We start from the raw sequence: 15,369 nt of genomic DNA, 5'->3' as shown, positions 1-15,369 counted from the left end.
ATCCGTCAACTCCCAGGGTCTCCTTCATGGGGTGATATCGTGAGTACACATTTGAAATAAAAATATGGCCTATACTAATATGATCTCTACACTAAAGGCAATGCTATCTTTGGATAGCTAATAATGTGTTATAATAGAGTGTGTAATAAAGTTTCTACAGATATGTTTTAACACAGATTACTTTGATTATATATTTCAAGTTAACAAGGCATCTGAGAGTATCCAAAATAAATTGGAAAACAGATTTACACAGTTTTAAATTCCCCTGGATGCTGTGGTCTGTAAAACATTATGGGCACTACAATTTTGAAACTCATGTTTTCATGTTGACAGTTTTTAATAGACCCTCTGAAAAAAAAAGTCAATATATTTAGTTCTACTCTCATAAGAGAGAGTGTTACTAGCACAGATTAGATCTAGCTTAGGTCCCCAGTGAAGCCTCTCAAGTCAATATCCAGAGTACACTGTTTTCCTCCAGTCTAGTCCCTGGGGATTCCATTTAATTTCCTAAAGTTTTTAGGTGGTAACAAACATAACGTGAAAAAAAGAAATGTGATCTGCAATGAGCATCAATTATAACTTAAAGCTATGAAATAAATGTAGCAAGTGTGGCGGGGGAAGGCTATTAGCACAGACTGCCTTTCCAATAAGCAGGGACTTCAGAAATGTAGGCGAGTGATCCTTGTGCACTCCCATGAAAATTGGAATGCCTGTCCACTAGAATGAAAGACTATAATGAAGTGGGAAATTGCACACTTAGGACTCTCATATGTGTCAGGTAATGAAAGGCTCGCTTTGAAATTAAATATCTCCTCTTTCTGTTAGTGTTGTTCCTGGGTTTGTCCAGTGTCAGAAACAGCTCTATTAAACATTGTGATGTAATAAGCACAATCAACACACACTGCTTGTCATTTGCATAGTTTTATTTTTACTTCATTAAGTATTAGTTGATCTCAGAGAGTACATGGAGACAAGGAAAGAAAAAGTGAAAATTAAAAATATAATGTTCATTTCTTAGCATAGATTCCTTCAAGTCCAAGTTCAATTTTGCAAGGGATGATATCAGCCATTTAGTCTGTCTCTTAAGAACTGAGAGTCCTGGGAATCTTCCCCTGTCAATGCAGTCTTTGTAAAATGTTGACTAATAAATGTAGGCATCCTTGAAAGATATTTTAAGGTTAGGAAACAAAAAGAAGGAGCAAATTGGGACTGTAACATGGAGGCCTGATTTTTTCATTGAAACTATTGAAAACTCAACATTGCTTAATCAGGAGCATGGTCCCAGCATGGGCAATGGGGCTCTGGAGAAGCTTGCCTGGACGTTTTCCTGCTACAGCTTTGTCTGATTTTCTCAAAACACTCTCATCATCAGAGGATGTTCTAGTTCTTTAGTCTTCAAAAGTCAATAAGGTAATATGTTGAGCATCCCCAAATCCTGTTTCCATGAGCTGCACTTTGACTGGACCACTTCTACTTCTAGGTAGCTGTTGCTTTGATTGCTCTTCGCCTTCAGGATCACCCTGAAAAAGGGGTCTCTCATCTTCTGTTCTCATTCTGCAAAGCAGTGTTCAAGATCTTGATCCCACTTGTTTGAAATGTCCATTGAAAGCTCTGCTCTCGTCCACAGATGATCTGGGTAAAACCTGTTGGCACGGATCCAGCAGAAAGTTTGCTCTGCTGTAATTTATAGACAGAACTGTGTAAGCTGAGCCAACTGAGGAGCCCAGGGAATTTGCTATTGTTTGTGCTGTTAATTGTCAGTCCTATTTACCATGGTACAAACGAGATCAATCCTTTTCTGGGAAACTCATGTGCATAGTCTGGTGCTGCAAGCTTCCTCTTCAGCATCACCCTTTGTCTTCTGAAAATAGTTATCCGTTTTTTTTTTTTTTATTGTTGTTTGTTTGTTTTTACAGGCAGAGTTAGACAGTGAGAGAGAGAGAGAGAGACAGAGAGAAAGGTCTTCCTTCTGTTGGTTCAGCCCCCAAATGGCCACTATGGCAGCGTGCTGCCCAGATCTGAAGCCAGGAGCCAGGTGATTCCTCCTGGTCTCCCATGCGGGTGCACGGCCCAAGCACTTGGGCCATCCTCCACTGCACTCCCAGGCCACAGCAGAGAGCTGGATTGGAAGAGTGGCACTGGGACAGAACTGGCGTCCCAACCGGGACTAGAACCTGAAGTACTGGTGCCGCAAGTGGAGGATTAGCCTAGTGGGCCGTGGCACCGGCCATGTTATCCGTTTATAAATGGATTTCTTTAGACATTGTCCCCATAAACTTGTCACAAAACATAAGTGATCTCACCATTCCCCCACCTAATCTTTATCAGAAATTTGATGTCTGTCTTTGCTTCAATTTTAGCAGATTTCATGTTGCTCTGATGAGAGTCCTTTCAAACTGATTTATTAATCTTTTTTGTGCCTGAAACAATGTCCTGTTTAGACAATTTACAAAAAGTTATGAATTTATTTTGGTTTAAAAACTTTCTTTTATTTTTTCAAATAAATGCATATGTGATGGGCATTTGGCTTGGAAGTGAAGCTGCTGGCTGGATCCCAGGACCAAGTACTTGAGTTCAAGTCCTAACTGTGAATTCAGTTTTAGTTCTGCTGAGGTATTTGGGTGGGGGGTATGATGTCTGAGCCAGCAAATGGAAGTTCTCTTTACCTCTCTCTCTTTCTGCTTCTCGACTAAATAAAATGAATCAAAATTATTTTAGAATGAATAAATTATGGATTGTTCTTCATAAAACTAACTTTCCACAAACTTTTGGAAGACCCCTCATCCATGTAAAAATTAAACACTTTAATTCAGTTTTTAAAGCTCAAATTCTAACAGTTCTTTTCGGAATCACATTTCCTTACTAAAGTGATGTACACGAAAAGGATGCTTGTCTGAAGCTGTATTTAACATTGTTTTCTTTTGTATTTTTGAAAACAACTGAAGGATATACAGCTTACATCTGCACATGTTTCTTAGTGAAAAAATAAAAGTTTTCTATCAAAGTATAGAGCTCTGGAGGCGGTAAGTTATGGCCACAGGGATCCTGTCTCGTATATTCCATTTCTCTGAGATCACTGCCCTTTGTGGCCTGGTGTCCAGTATTATAAATTAATTGCTTCCAATATTGTTACTTTTTTCTTCAGGTGGAAGGGTAAATCTACTCCCTTTTTCTCTCACCTGTCCAATGTGCATTCTTTTTTTTTTTTTTCAATAGAGTGAAACCATAGTTTAAAAGTATAACTGTAATACCTCAAATCTTGTAGTAAAATTCTTTAAAATTGTCATTTTTGGCTTTTAATTCTTTCAAATTTTTGTTGAAACTAACTCCAGATCAAGTTAATGTTTCTGAACTGTATATGCGTTGGAACTTTCAGTTAATATTTTTTCACCTTCAGTATAGTTCTCATTTTTGCTGTTGTTTGAAGTTCTAGGAAATATTCATTCTAATCATCACTTTTAATACACTTCAGTGGAAGTCTCTTAAAGAGGTCTGTAAATAAAAAAATAGAGAGCTATGTCTCATTTTGGGAGATTCTGAGATCCACTAGGATTAGAAGCTATGTGACAGTGTCCGCTGGGTTCTGTGCTTGTGTTTATGCTGCAACACTGAGAAGTGTCTTCACTTCTTAGGAGTCCTAATGACAAATCCAGAAGCCCGAGATTCTTCTAGATTCTTCTAGGTGCAACCTTTATAGTCACGCAGGGATGACAGCTGTTACGTAGCGGGGCCAACAAACCCAATCTGTTGTCTTCACCTCAGAAACTACAGAGGGTTAGGGCTTAGGAAATACTAACTTCACATTACAGATGTTTGGAGAATGAGTACTTTGAGTTGAAATAATGGTTTTGTAGCTCTTATCAGACATATTTTAGAGAAAATTCTATAAATGCACCGTATTGATATAATAATCAAATCCCTTCTAAAGTCGTAGAATGAAATTGTGAGAAATATTACCAAATCATTTTTTGACAACTTATAAAGCTTACAATCAGGGACCATTTTGCATACAAGCATATTCTCAACACATGGTATATGCTGCTGCTTGTCCTTTGATGGGAGTTGTTGGGTGGGCAAATTAGATAGGTGGTTCTGTTGATCACCAGAGTTTTCCTTAGGACTGGGAAGAGAGAGACAGCCCTGTCTGAGAACAGAGGGGAAGTATGGCCTTTACCCTGTCTGTGGGCACAGGCAGGACTCCAAAGCATTCATGGATTGCTAGAGTCGCGTAGTACTGGACTTCCTTTACTTCATGCCTCTCCCTGTTTTTCCCATCTAGTTGCAGGAAGCTGGAGGAAGGATGCTATTCAGTACCTGTTGAAATAAGGGCTACTGAACTGCTTGGAATTTGAGACATGATTTCAAAGGGGGAAAAGTCATTCCTTGCTTCATTCAGCTTTTGATGATAATGACTTTCCTTATAGACTTTTCACAGGAACTAATGATACCTTCATGGGACAATTGAGAGGAGCTCCACTTTAGTGCTTTAGGATAAAGATATTTGATGTCAAATACAGTCAGTGCTGCCTATCTATGGGTTCCACATTCACAGATTGCACTAAACATGAATGGAGAGCATTTGAAAAAAAAATGCTTCTATACTGAACATGTAAAGAATTTTTTTTGTAATTATTCCCTAAACAATACACTGGAACAACTATTTACATAGCAGTTGTATTGTAATAGGTTTTAGCATTATACTAGAGATGATTTAAATCAACCAGGAGGAGGTGCATAGCTTATATGCAAACACTGCACCATTTCATATAAGGAACTTGGGATCCATGAACTTTGGCATCCTCAGGAGGGTCCTGCAACCAATGCCTTGTGCATTTCCAAGATGACTGTGTACTCATGCAGCAGCAAGATATGAAGTGGGAGTGAGACAAATGAAAGCTAAAGCCTTTCCTTTTATAAAAAGCCAACAAGATACACATTTTCTTATGTGTTATTTAAAACACAGGGGACTAAATATGTACAATGGACAAGGCTATATTTTTTTTCTGCTGCTCTGGTGCAACTCAGCTGAGGTCCCATTTGCATAGATTACAGTGCTGTGAATCCAAGAGAAGTTTTGTCCTTGCCACTCACGGTCTTAAGCTTGTATTTGTTATAGTGGTGCCCAGCACATGCTCAACAAATACTCATGGAATAAATGTGTGGAAATCAGAAAAAAATCCATTGGCTAAATGCCTTAATTAATCTATCAAAGGATTTTATATGGAGAAAGGTTAGAACCTCATAGGAAAAAACACTTTCTTAAGAAAACATTGAATTTACTTTTTTAATATCTTAGTTTAGTATTTTAGCCTTTAAACCTAGAGCCTTATGGGGCAATTCTATTCTTTAAGGAATTAAACAAATGAATATTGAAGTAATTAATAATTGAAATATTTAATATTTGAAAAAATATCTTAACATTAAATTATTGATTGAATAGTTGAACTTATTTCAAAGCTTAAGCAATTAAAATATCAAATTAAATATTTAAGATTGTTAGATTATTGAGTAATTAAATCAATAATGTAGTCAGTTATTAAAGTGGAAGGTATTACTATTATAGAAAACATATAAAATATTCTTTTATTTGGCCATTCAACAAACACATGTTGGGTACTTAACTATGTACCAGGCAGTGTTCTCAGCATTTAGGGGTATGGCAGTGAATAAAGAGAGAAAAGCTTTCATAGAGATTGCAACTCAGTGAGAGAAGACAGGCAATAAACAAAAATAAAGGCACAAGCAACCAACGGATATTGAAGTGATAAGTCCATATGGAGGGCAGGCGAAAAAAAATGACCACAGAGCCTTATGGAAAAGGATTGTGCTACTCAGAAAGGAGATGGATATCTGTTTATATAGAAACCTGCATGAAATAAACCCTATGGGTCCCCAGAAGGAGTTATTCTAAGCAGAAGGAACAGTCTGTGTGGGAAGATGATTGTCATGTTCCAAGAACAGCACTGATGTGGTTTAAGAATGAAAGAGAGAGACTGTAGGGGATAATGCTAGGGTGTCATATGTAAAGTCAAAGTGACGATGTCCCTGGAGGATTTGGAACAAGACTGATGTGATCTGATTTAAGCTTTAAAAAGTGGGTGGTGAGGGGGCCACGTGAACAGGAAATTTGAGAGGCAGCAAGACCGTTAAGCGGGTACTTCAGCGATTGTGGTGGGCATTGTGTGAGCATGGAACAGACATTAGTTCTGCTAGTTTCCGTAAATGCCCTTATTCTGGATACAAAGTCAATTGTGTGCTGACATGCACCTTTGAAGCACTAGAAGGACACGAGAGAGTTGAGGACAAGTCTCAAGTTTTGTTTTGAGCAATTGAGAAAGCAGAGGTGTCAAATTCTAAGATGAAGAAAACTGGGGAATCCGTGGTGCGGAAGACGAAAGCAAAGTCAGTGTTTTAGGCAGGCTGGGTTTCGAGTCCCTATTAGCCATGTACAGATGTGGATGTCATGCTAGGTTGATTTCCACCCTGAATCCAGGAATCAGGAAGCAATTTGGGAAAGAGGGTTTTTTAGTTTGGTCCAAGCGCGTAAATTTCCTGACCAAAGCAAAATATGTACTTTACCCTGTCTCTAAGTTTCCTATGATATTTGGAAGAACAAATAGATTGTTTATTTAAATCTCTCACATCTTAATCTCATGGTAATTCCTTAAGATTGCTTAAGCCCCTGAGCATAGCAACACGGATAATGATTGCATTAATTGACTTTTACTTGGGGTAGGCACCTTCCAAGTGTTTTATTACCCTTTCTGCCAAACTCATATTTTATTTCAAATGTACCAACTGTAGAACCAAGCCTTAGAAACATCAAGTCATTTGCCCATAGTTACATGGACAGCACATTCTATGTTTTTATACAACATTTGCAGTCCCACTTTGCTTTCTTGGCACAAATTGTTTCTCCTTTCCCTATAAATATCTCCCTGCCCTCTCCTGAAAAAAAATCAGAATGAAGCAGTAGAGGGAAAGAAACATTTTTTCAAGGCAAAATGTTTCCCTTAATTGAACATTAATTTACTCAAGCACAGCTTAGTTACTGTACACCAATAAAATATTTTTCTGGTATATTTTGCCTTTCTCTTTCAAGACTGACATCCACAGATTCAGCACTATCCTGCTGTCCTGTAAGGCATTGGGCTCCCATGGAGCTCCTCATTTTATATCTGATTCCTGTCATTTTCCCCATATTCCTAAAAAAGTCTGACACTTTTGATTCAATAAGCTGTTGGTCTGGAGAGTTTAAAATATCTTGACAGTGAGCAGTTAAGATGCCCACATCCCACATCAGAATTCCAGGGTTCAATTCCTAGTTTCAGCTACTGATTTCAGCTTCCTGATAATGCAGACCCTGAGAGGCAGAGCCGGCAACTCAAGTGGTTGGGTCCCTGCCTCGCATGTGGGAAACCTGGATTGCATTCTGGCTCCTAGCTTCAATCAGTCCCAGCTGTTGCCACCATTTGGGGCGTGAACCAGTGGATGGGAATGAGTGTGTGCTCTCTCTTTCTCTGCTTCTCAAATGAATCAAGAAAAAGTAAAGCAAAGCTTCTCTTGACAATTCTGGCTGCCATTCCAGGTGGTCCTGAGAGACAGGGCTGGTTTGTAAGGTGGTGTGGAGTTGAGATGTATGTGAGCAGCCATTGTAGCTGGTGGCTTGTACTTATTACTCATCACTTTGGATGCATGCAGTGCAGTTACAGGTAAAGATATTGCCTAATACTGAGTTAAAACTACCTGTCGTTATTTCTGGAGGGGAAAAAAGAGGAAAGAGAGTGTTTTCACAATGTCTTGACCACTATTGTAGCCAACCTGTATCCTACTGCTTATTTAAGTACCATCTGTGAATAGGAAAATCATCTACCATGTGTGCACACAAACCGTGGAATTCACTGATGCCCATTCATTTACTGATGCCCACTATTCACCTGGCTCTAACCCTTGGCTGCATAACATGACATAGATTTCTGCTACTGGCCCCTTTAAATCTGTTCTACCATTATCATGCTTTGACATCAGGCAGATTGTTTTGAATTTCAGTGATGCTATTCATTTTCTGTGTGATGATGGAAAAGTCACATAAGACTTTGATTCCTAGGATTTTTTTCCTTTAATATATAAAATGCATGTATAATGGCACCAACTGTGCAAGGTTATCGGGAAAATAAAAAGAATTACAGTGTATCAATCTTGTAGCTGGAAGCTATAAAATGGTAGATGCTCAGTGAACATTATCAAATTTGTTCATGTATACTAAATGCATACTTCATTTTTAATTCTTGCAAAATATAATCTTGTGCATTTGAATATGCAGATTTCATCAAATATGAGTGTTTAAGTGTATAAGTCTAGTCCCTTTCATTTATGTGTTTGTACTCATAATCTATTCTCAATTAAATATTTTCTGCATTTAAGAAAACTTTGGATTTAAGTTACAAAATAACTGGTGATCTTTGAAAATCATTACTGGAATGTAGTATCTGTAAAAATGTTGAGTGATTTCTACACACATGAGGGTTTACATTGCTCAAAATGAAAACTTTAAAGGAGAACATTTAGAAAGGACACTTTAAGAAAATATCATGATAGAATTCTCTCATCCATGCTCCAAGTGTCCAACAAGGTAAGTAAAGGACATTGAGAAAACAAAAATAGGCCGGCCTCGCAGCTCACTTTGCTAATCCTCCGCCTATGGCGCTGGCACTCCAGGTTCTAGTCCCAGTTGGGGCGCCGGTTCTGTCCCGGTTGCTTCCCTTCCAGTCCAGCTCTCTGCTGTGGCCCGGGAGTGCAATGGAGGATGGCCCAAGTGCTTGGGACCTGCACCAGCATGGGAGACCAGGAGGAAGCACCTGCTCCTGGCTTCAGATCAGCGCAGCGTGCCTGAAGCGTGCCAGCCATAGCAGCCATTTGGGGGTTGAACCAACGGAAAAGGAAGATATTTCTCTCTGTCTCTCTCTCACTATCTAACTCTGCCTGTCAAAAAAAAAAAAAAAAAAAGAAAAGAAAAGAAAAGAAAGAAAATGTGCTCTCTATGTTTCAGTCTTTTTGAAAAAAAAAAGTTTATGATGAAGAATGCAATGGGAAATAAAATTCAGGCTCTTTTCTTGCCAGCTTTAACTCTTAATGCTTTTTTTTTTTTTTTTTTTTTTTGACAGGCAGAGTGGACAGTGAGAGAGAGAGAGACAGAGAGAAAGGTCTTCCTTTTGCCGTTGGTTCACCCTCCAATGGCCGCCGCGGCCAGCGCACTGTGCTGATCCGAAGCCAGGAGCCAGGTACTTATCCTGGTCTCCCATGGGGTGCAGGGCCCAAACACTTGGGCCATTCTCCACTGCACTCCCTGGCCACAGCAGAGAGCTGGCCTGGAAGAGGGGCAACCAGGACAGAATCCAGCGTCCCGACTGGGACTAGAACCCGGTGTGCCAGCACCGCAAGGCGGAGGATTAGCCTAGTGAGCCGCGGTGCCGGCCTTCTTAATGCTGCTTCTAATAACTGCTAAGGGGACCACTGAGCTCTGTATTTGTCTGACAGGTTCTGTCACAGGTAACGCTCCTTCTGAGGGTCTGCTTCATTATCCTGACCTTGACATCCATTGGATTTCTTCTGGATCAAAGGCAAGATGTGAAGTTATTTCACTTTTTCTTTTACTCAGTTGAGTTTTGCACAAAGCAGTAAAATATTGGTATTTGTGTGGCTTTATAGTGTAGTTACTATAAATATAAAGATTTTGGTTTTTATCTCTTTGTTATTTTAGAGTGGTTTACCATATCAGTTCTCCTAAATGGGTCATTTTGTTAGGGAGTGAGTGCAAAGGGTATTGAGGCAGTGATGGGAGCCTCACTTTACACGCTGGAGGTTCAAAGTTGAATACTTTGCTGACCAGCTGACAGTAACCCTCACTGGGCCCTCAATGCTCAAACTAAGCAATAAACTGGTAACAGAATTTCTGTATAAAGACACATTATCTTTTTCAGCTTCACACGGATATGCAAGTATGTCCAAATACTATATATTTGTTAGAATTAAAATAAATGCTTGTTACTATATTGACAATAACCTATGAGCATACGAGGCATGTATTCAAAGCTGATGCATGTGAAATGACATTTATTTCAGACCCAAAGCTGCTAGTGTGGAAACCCTTCGTTGCTTGATGTTCCTGATGCTGTTCAGACTTGGTCACCTCAAACCACTGATTCCTTCCTTGTCATTTGCTTTGGAGGTAGGACTACAGCATGGATTACACGTCTATTGCATATTGAATTCTTTCACTAGATGATGTCTTTTTTCTACTTCATTAGTGCCCAGTACTTGTGGGAGTTTCCCCTTCCTTTCTTATTCTTGCTACTTGCATCACTTGGAGCTAAGTGTGCTGAGCCAGTTCTCTGATCCCTGAATCTGGGTTGATACATGGTGGAGTTGTTGGGCGAGTCAGTCATAAAAAATTCAGATCACATTGTGTGTACTCGGGAAGTGATTTTACACTTTTTGGCAAACTCTGCTATTCGATAGGGTTTTTAATCTCTTAAAGGGAAAATGGCAAGTAAGATGCCTTGTCGATCTACTACAAAAAGTTATATTTGTACAGAAATAAAGTCACTGAGGGCAGTGTGGTTTTTCTGAAACTGAAAGTTATGTTAGTGAGATGATCTTCTGCGATGATTGAAGCTGTCTTCCAAGATCTGCACTGCGCTTTGGGTACAAGTTTACCAGCTCAGATCTGAGACAACAGTTAAAAAGTCTTTATTTTCATTATTTGCTATCTCATTTTCTAATCTGAGGGTTATATAGTTTAACACAGTTACTAAGCAGCCTACTAATGTCATCAAAATGTGTAATGTGTAAGTTCAAGTAAGCATGAAACACCAGTGCTTACCCCGCCAAGCATCAATGGAAAACTAACTTAGAAACTTTCATCATTTTATAATAAATATAATTTGGAATAGTCTTGGAGAAATGTGGCAGTATCTATCGAAACTAAAAACAAAGATACCCTTTACCCAGTATTGTACTTCTGTATTGTACTTCTAGAAATTTATGCTGCAGGGGTGAAAGGCTCATCCTGATGTGCACTGATGGATATGCAAGCGTATGCATTGCAGCTTCATTTGGAATGGCATAAAACTGCTAACAGTCTAATGGCCATTAATAAGGGACGGAGGGAAATTACAGTTCATTCATAAAATAAAATACACATCTGTAAAATAAAAACAGGAACTCCTTGGTATCAATATGAAGCAATCTTAATAATATGTAAAAATCCAACATGATACTGGTTGACATGAGGAGTATGCTACCATTCAATATGTATACGTATAAATATCATGAGATACACTCATGTGTATATAAATGTATAAATGTGTGTTATTATGTATATGCAAATATATCTATGAAGATCAACAAGAACTTGCAGGATTGCCTGTGAGAAGTAAATTAATATTACCTACCACCTTTAAATTTCTGAACAATGGGGATTATTTTATTTTTTAATGTGAATATAAACAGTGAAACATAAAACATTAGAATCAGTATCTTGGATACCATCTAACCAAATACATTCTGTATTTATTTTTTAAAGATTTATTTGCTTATTTGAAAGGCAGAGTTTAAAGAGAGCAAGAGAGAGAGAGAGAGAGAAATCGAGCTCCCATCTGCTGGTTCACTCCCCAAATGTCTGCAACTTCCAGAGTTGGGTCAGTCCAAAGCCAGGAGCCAGGAGCTTCTTCCAGGTCTCCCATGTGGGTATAGGGGCCATAGGACCTAGACCATCCTCCACTGCTTTCCCAGGTGCATTAGCAGGGAACTGGATCAGACTCTAACCAATGCCCTTAGGAATGCCAGTGTCACAGGCAGCAGCTTTAACCACTGCATCAGATTGCCAGCCCCATACATTCTGTATTCAAATAGTTATTAAAGTTAACATAACCTGGGGGGCCAGTGCCATGGCTCACTTGGCTAATCCTCCGCCTGTGGCACCAGCATCCCATATGGGCTCCGGGTTCTAGTCCTAGTTGCTCCTCTTCCAGTCCAGCTCTCTGCTGTGGCCTGGGAAAGCAGTGGAGGATGGCTTGGGCCCTGCACCCGCATGGGAGACTGGGAGGAAGCACCTGGCTCCTGGCTTCAGATCAGCGCAGTGCTGGCCATAGCGGCCATTTGGGGGGTGAACCAATGGAAGGAAGACCTTTGTCTATCTCTCTCACTGTCTAACTCTGCCTGTCAAAAAAAAAAAAAAAAAAAGGTCACATAATGTGTACAGATATTTTGTGGGTTTTGGGGGGGATTATAACCTGTACCACTTAATGAAATTCAGAAATCTTTATGCCAGGAAAAAAAACATACAATTGAAAAAAAATAAAATTATTAAACTCTAAATGAGGGGCACTCTAATTCTAACAGTTAGTGAATCGCATCTTCAGTATGTGGTGGCAGTTTGTCTTTCATGCTTCAGAAGCAAATGGAGAACATAGGCTTTTAAAGGAACAGTGGTTTCAAATATGTGGGAGTGTGTGCTTACCAAAACCCATTCAAGGTGGTGCTCTTTGATGATGGGATGGTGGAGGGCTGGGTAGTATGTGCAGCTTTTGTGTGCTATGAACTGCAGAGGTGAAATGCATAAGTAGTTCACAGGCGAAAGCGAATGGTTAAGACAGGAAGTTTGAAGTCCCTGACTTAGGAACTCACCAACTATGTGCCCAAAGACAGTGCTTGACTTCTTAAATATTAAAGCCTTGGCTTTCTCATTAGTGAAAGGACAGAGCAATGGTATTTATCTAATAGGATTTTGAAGATTAAATGAAATTACATATAAAAGAAACAGTACAGCAACTAGCACTTCATAAGTCTTAGGCACTATTACCTTTATTGCTACAATGATGATTGTGTATGAACTTAATATCCTTGGAAACAATTCTTTGCTTCGTTTTGGGATCAACAAGTCAAATGTGTAGACACCTGGTATGAGGAGTTGGAAGAGCAGCTACAAGCAGCCAACATGCATTAGCTCTTACTGTGTTCCAAAGGCCTCACTGTATCAGTCCCATCAACCCTTCTACCAGTCCCCTGATGTGGCACAATTCATCTCGATTTTCACGGTGAGAAAATTAAGGAGGACCAAGAACCTGTTATGCTGCACAGAGATTATAAGCAAAGCATTCAGGATAGGAGTGCAGGCAGTAGACACCATCACCCTTAATCCTCAAAGAACATGCAATGATAGCAATGCTCATCTATTCAAGGCCCTAGGTGCAATGTAGCAAAACAAGGTTGGAAAATGTGAAGCATGTCTCATGAATTTCACTGCAAACATATTCTGAAAGACAGGTCATTCAAACAGTTCTACCCCTGAGCTAGCTTTGCTTTAAGATTAAAGAAGGAGAGGTCACTTGTGGAGAACTCTTTCAGGATGCCCACATCCTCTGCCTAGAACCTGTTTCTGTCCATCTTGGCACATACACAGTCAAAATAAGCGTAGAATAGACATGGTCCTGAGGTTCGCAGCAAAATTCATCTTGGAACAGTGCTGATATCATGTGGTTCACCAGAAAAATTAAGAGTGAACAGAGAGGTAATGCTGTACAAACTTCAGTTACTGTCATCACTCTTATTACTATTATTTACATATTGCTTATTATTATTACTGTAGCATCATTAATGTTATTGAAACGAGGCCTCTGAATTCCCACTTGTGATCCCAGCAAGTTGACCAGGGGTGAACAAGAAGAGAGTTGTAAAATCAAGCAACTGTTTAACTAACAATTCCCCCTGTGGAGCAGCCGTTTCTTGTTTCTACTTCCTGTTTAAAGTCCAAGCGTCACACAATTATCTATTTTGGAGTTCTTAATTGTGAAATTTAAAGCTGTGTTTTCTTCACATGTTTACCTTTGGGAACAGTAGGTGAGCCTCTGCCGTTTGTCATATTTTTAAAACAACCATTCCTTGCATGTCACCAAAAGTATAGATATCTCTTCGAACACCTCAGTGGCTTCATTCACTGGGAACTAAGGCTGCTGGACCAAGAGTGACCAGGCCAGAGGATACAATGTCTTTGTTGTTCTCCTTGAAGCTATCAGGAGAACCAGTGTCAGTGGAACAATCACTCCCCTTTCTCTTGTAAATCAACATTGTGTCTGTTCTCATAAGCAGCTTGCATTCCTGTGGCCCTTCTCTCTGGATCTAGAATGGTGTTCTGCTTTATTGTTTTATCATGTAAAGTTTGCTTGGTATTAGTGCTTCTGCACCAAGAAAACGCATGCCACACACACAGAAAATGGAAAATTGACCTTAAAGTTATTTTTCACTTGGATTATAGTGGCAATTCTGGATCAGAAATACAAGGTGTAATTTGAATTGGATCCTATGACTCACACCCCTTTAACTCATACCCACACGAATGTTAGTAACGAGGGGGGGTTCTTGCTACTTACAGACATGAGACATGATACACGTCCCCCCAAATGTACACTGATCCCTTTAGTATGTGCCCTTTCACAACAATTCGCTTTCTGCTGGCTTTCTGATTCAGAAGAAAGCTGAAAGAAAGTAAATGCTTCATATCCTTGCATTCTCTCACTTGTCTCTCTCTTTCTCCCTCTCGCTCTCTCACACACACACAAACACACACAGGTGTCTTGTTTGCTACCTCACATATCATGTGTTCTTTTTAACATACACCTGTAAATTGATCTTTGAATTAATTCCTTCATATCAGTAGCATTAAACATGTCCAGCCTGATGAACACCTGTTAGGAGAAGAGGTGAAGGGTTATTTTTGATAAGTATATAGGTATAGAAGATAATGGAAAGCTTAAGTCTATCAGTAAAAAGAATACTAAAAACCAAAGCAGGTTCTTTGGAGATTCAAAAGAAGAAACAAGACAGTCTAGAGTATAACATTGTATCTGTAGTGTCAATGTGAATATTATTTTTTAGAAGATTTTGTTTGTTTATTCAAGAGGTAGAGTTACAGACAGAGAGAGGGAGAAACAGAGAGAAAGATCTTCCATTAGCTCATTCACTCTCCAAATGGCCACAATGGCCAGAGCTTGGCCAGTACGAAGCCAGGAGCCAGGATCTTTCTCAAGGTCTCCCAAGCACATGGGCCATCCTCCACTGCTTTCTTACACTATTACAGAGCTGGATCAAAAGAGGAGCAACTGGGACACAAACCAGTGCCTATATGGGATGCCAGCACTGCAGGAAGAGGCTTCGCCTACTAAGCCATAGCGTCAGCTTCAGTGTGAATATTATGAATAATAATTACATCTAAGGATCTATACCATGCACACATATATACAAACATATGAGTACCTTTAAAAGACTATTTTGAGATCGGTGTCATTTAAAAAATAAAATATGTACCTCTGA

General features: G+C 39.4%; 1 protein-coding gene across 3 annotated transcripts in view; it reads left to right on the top strand.

Moving 5' to 3' along the window:
* Positions 1–15,369, top strand: part of AGMO (alkylglycerol monooxygenase) — a 357,324-nt gene that overhangs the window by 181,316 nt on the left and 160,639 nt on the right. For 2 of the 3 annotated variants that reach the window (XM_002720858.6, XM_089315164.1), the window contains exons 11-12: positions 9,538–9,620; positions 10,123–10,228. The exons of the other annotated variant lie outside the window; for it this stretch is intronic. In XM_002720858.6, the coding sequence (XP_002720904.2) occupies positions 9,538–9,620; positions 10,123–10,228 (189 nt within the window). The remainder of the gene's footprint in view (positions 1–9,537; positions 9,621–10,122; positions 10,229–15,369) is intronic. 3 annotated transcript variants of the gene reach the window in all.

This window comes from Oryctolagus cuniculus, chromosome 16 (assembly GCF_051225735.1).
Source record: "Oryctolagus cuniculus isolate XC-2025 breed Fujian yellow rabbit chromosome 16, ASM5122573v1, whole genome shotgun sequence".
In the NCBI taxonomy this organism is placed as follows: Eukaryota; Metazoa; Chordata; class Mammalia; order Lagomorpha; family Leporidae; genus Oryctolagus; species Oryctolagus cuniculus.
Note: the sequence above shows the minus strand (reverse complement) of the source record. Positions and strands in the feature narration are given on the sequence as shown.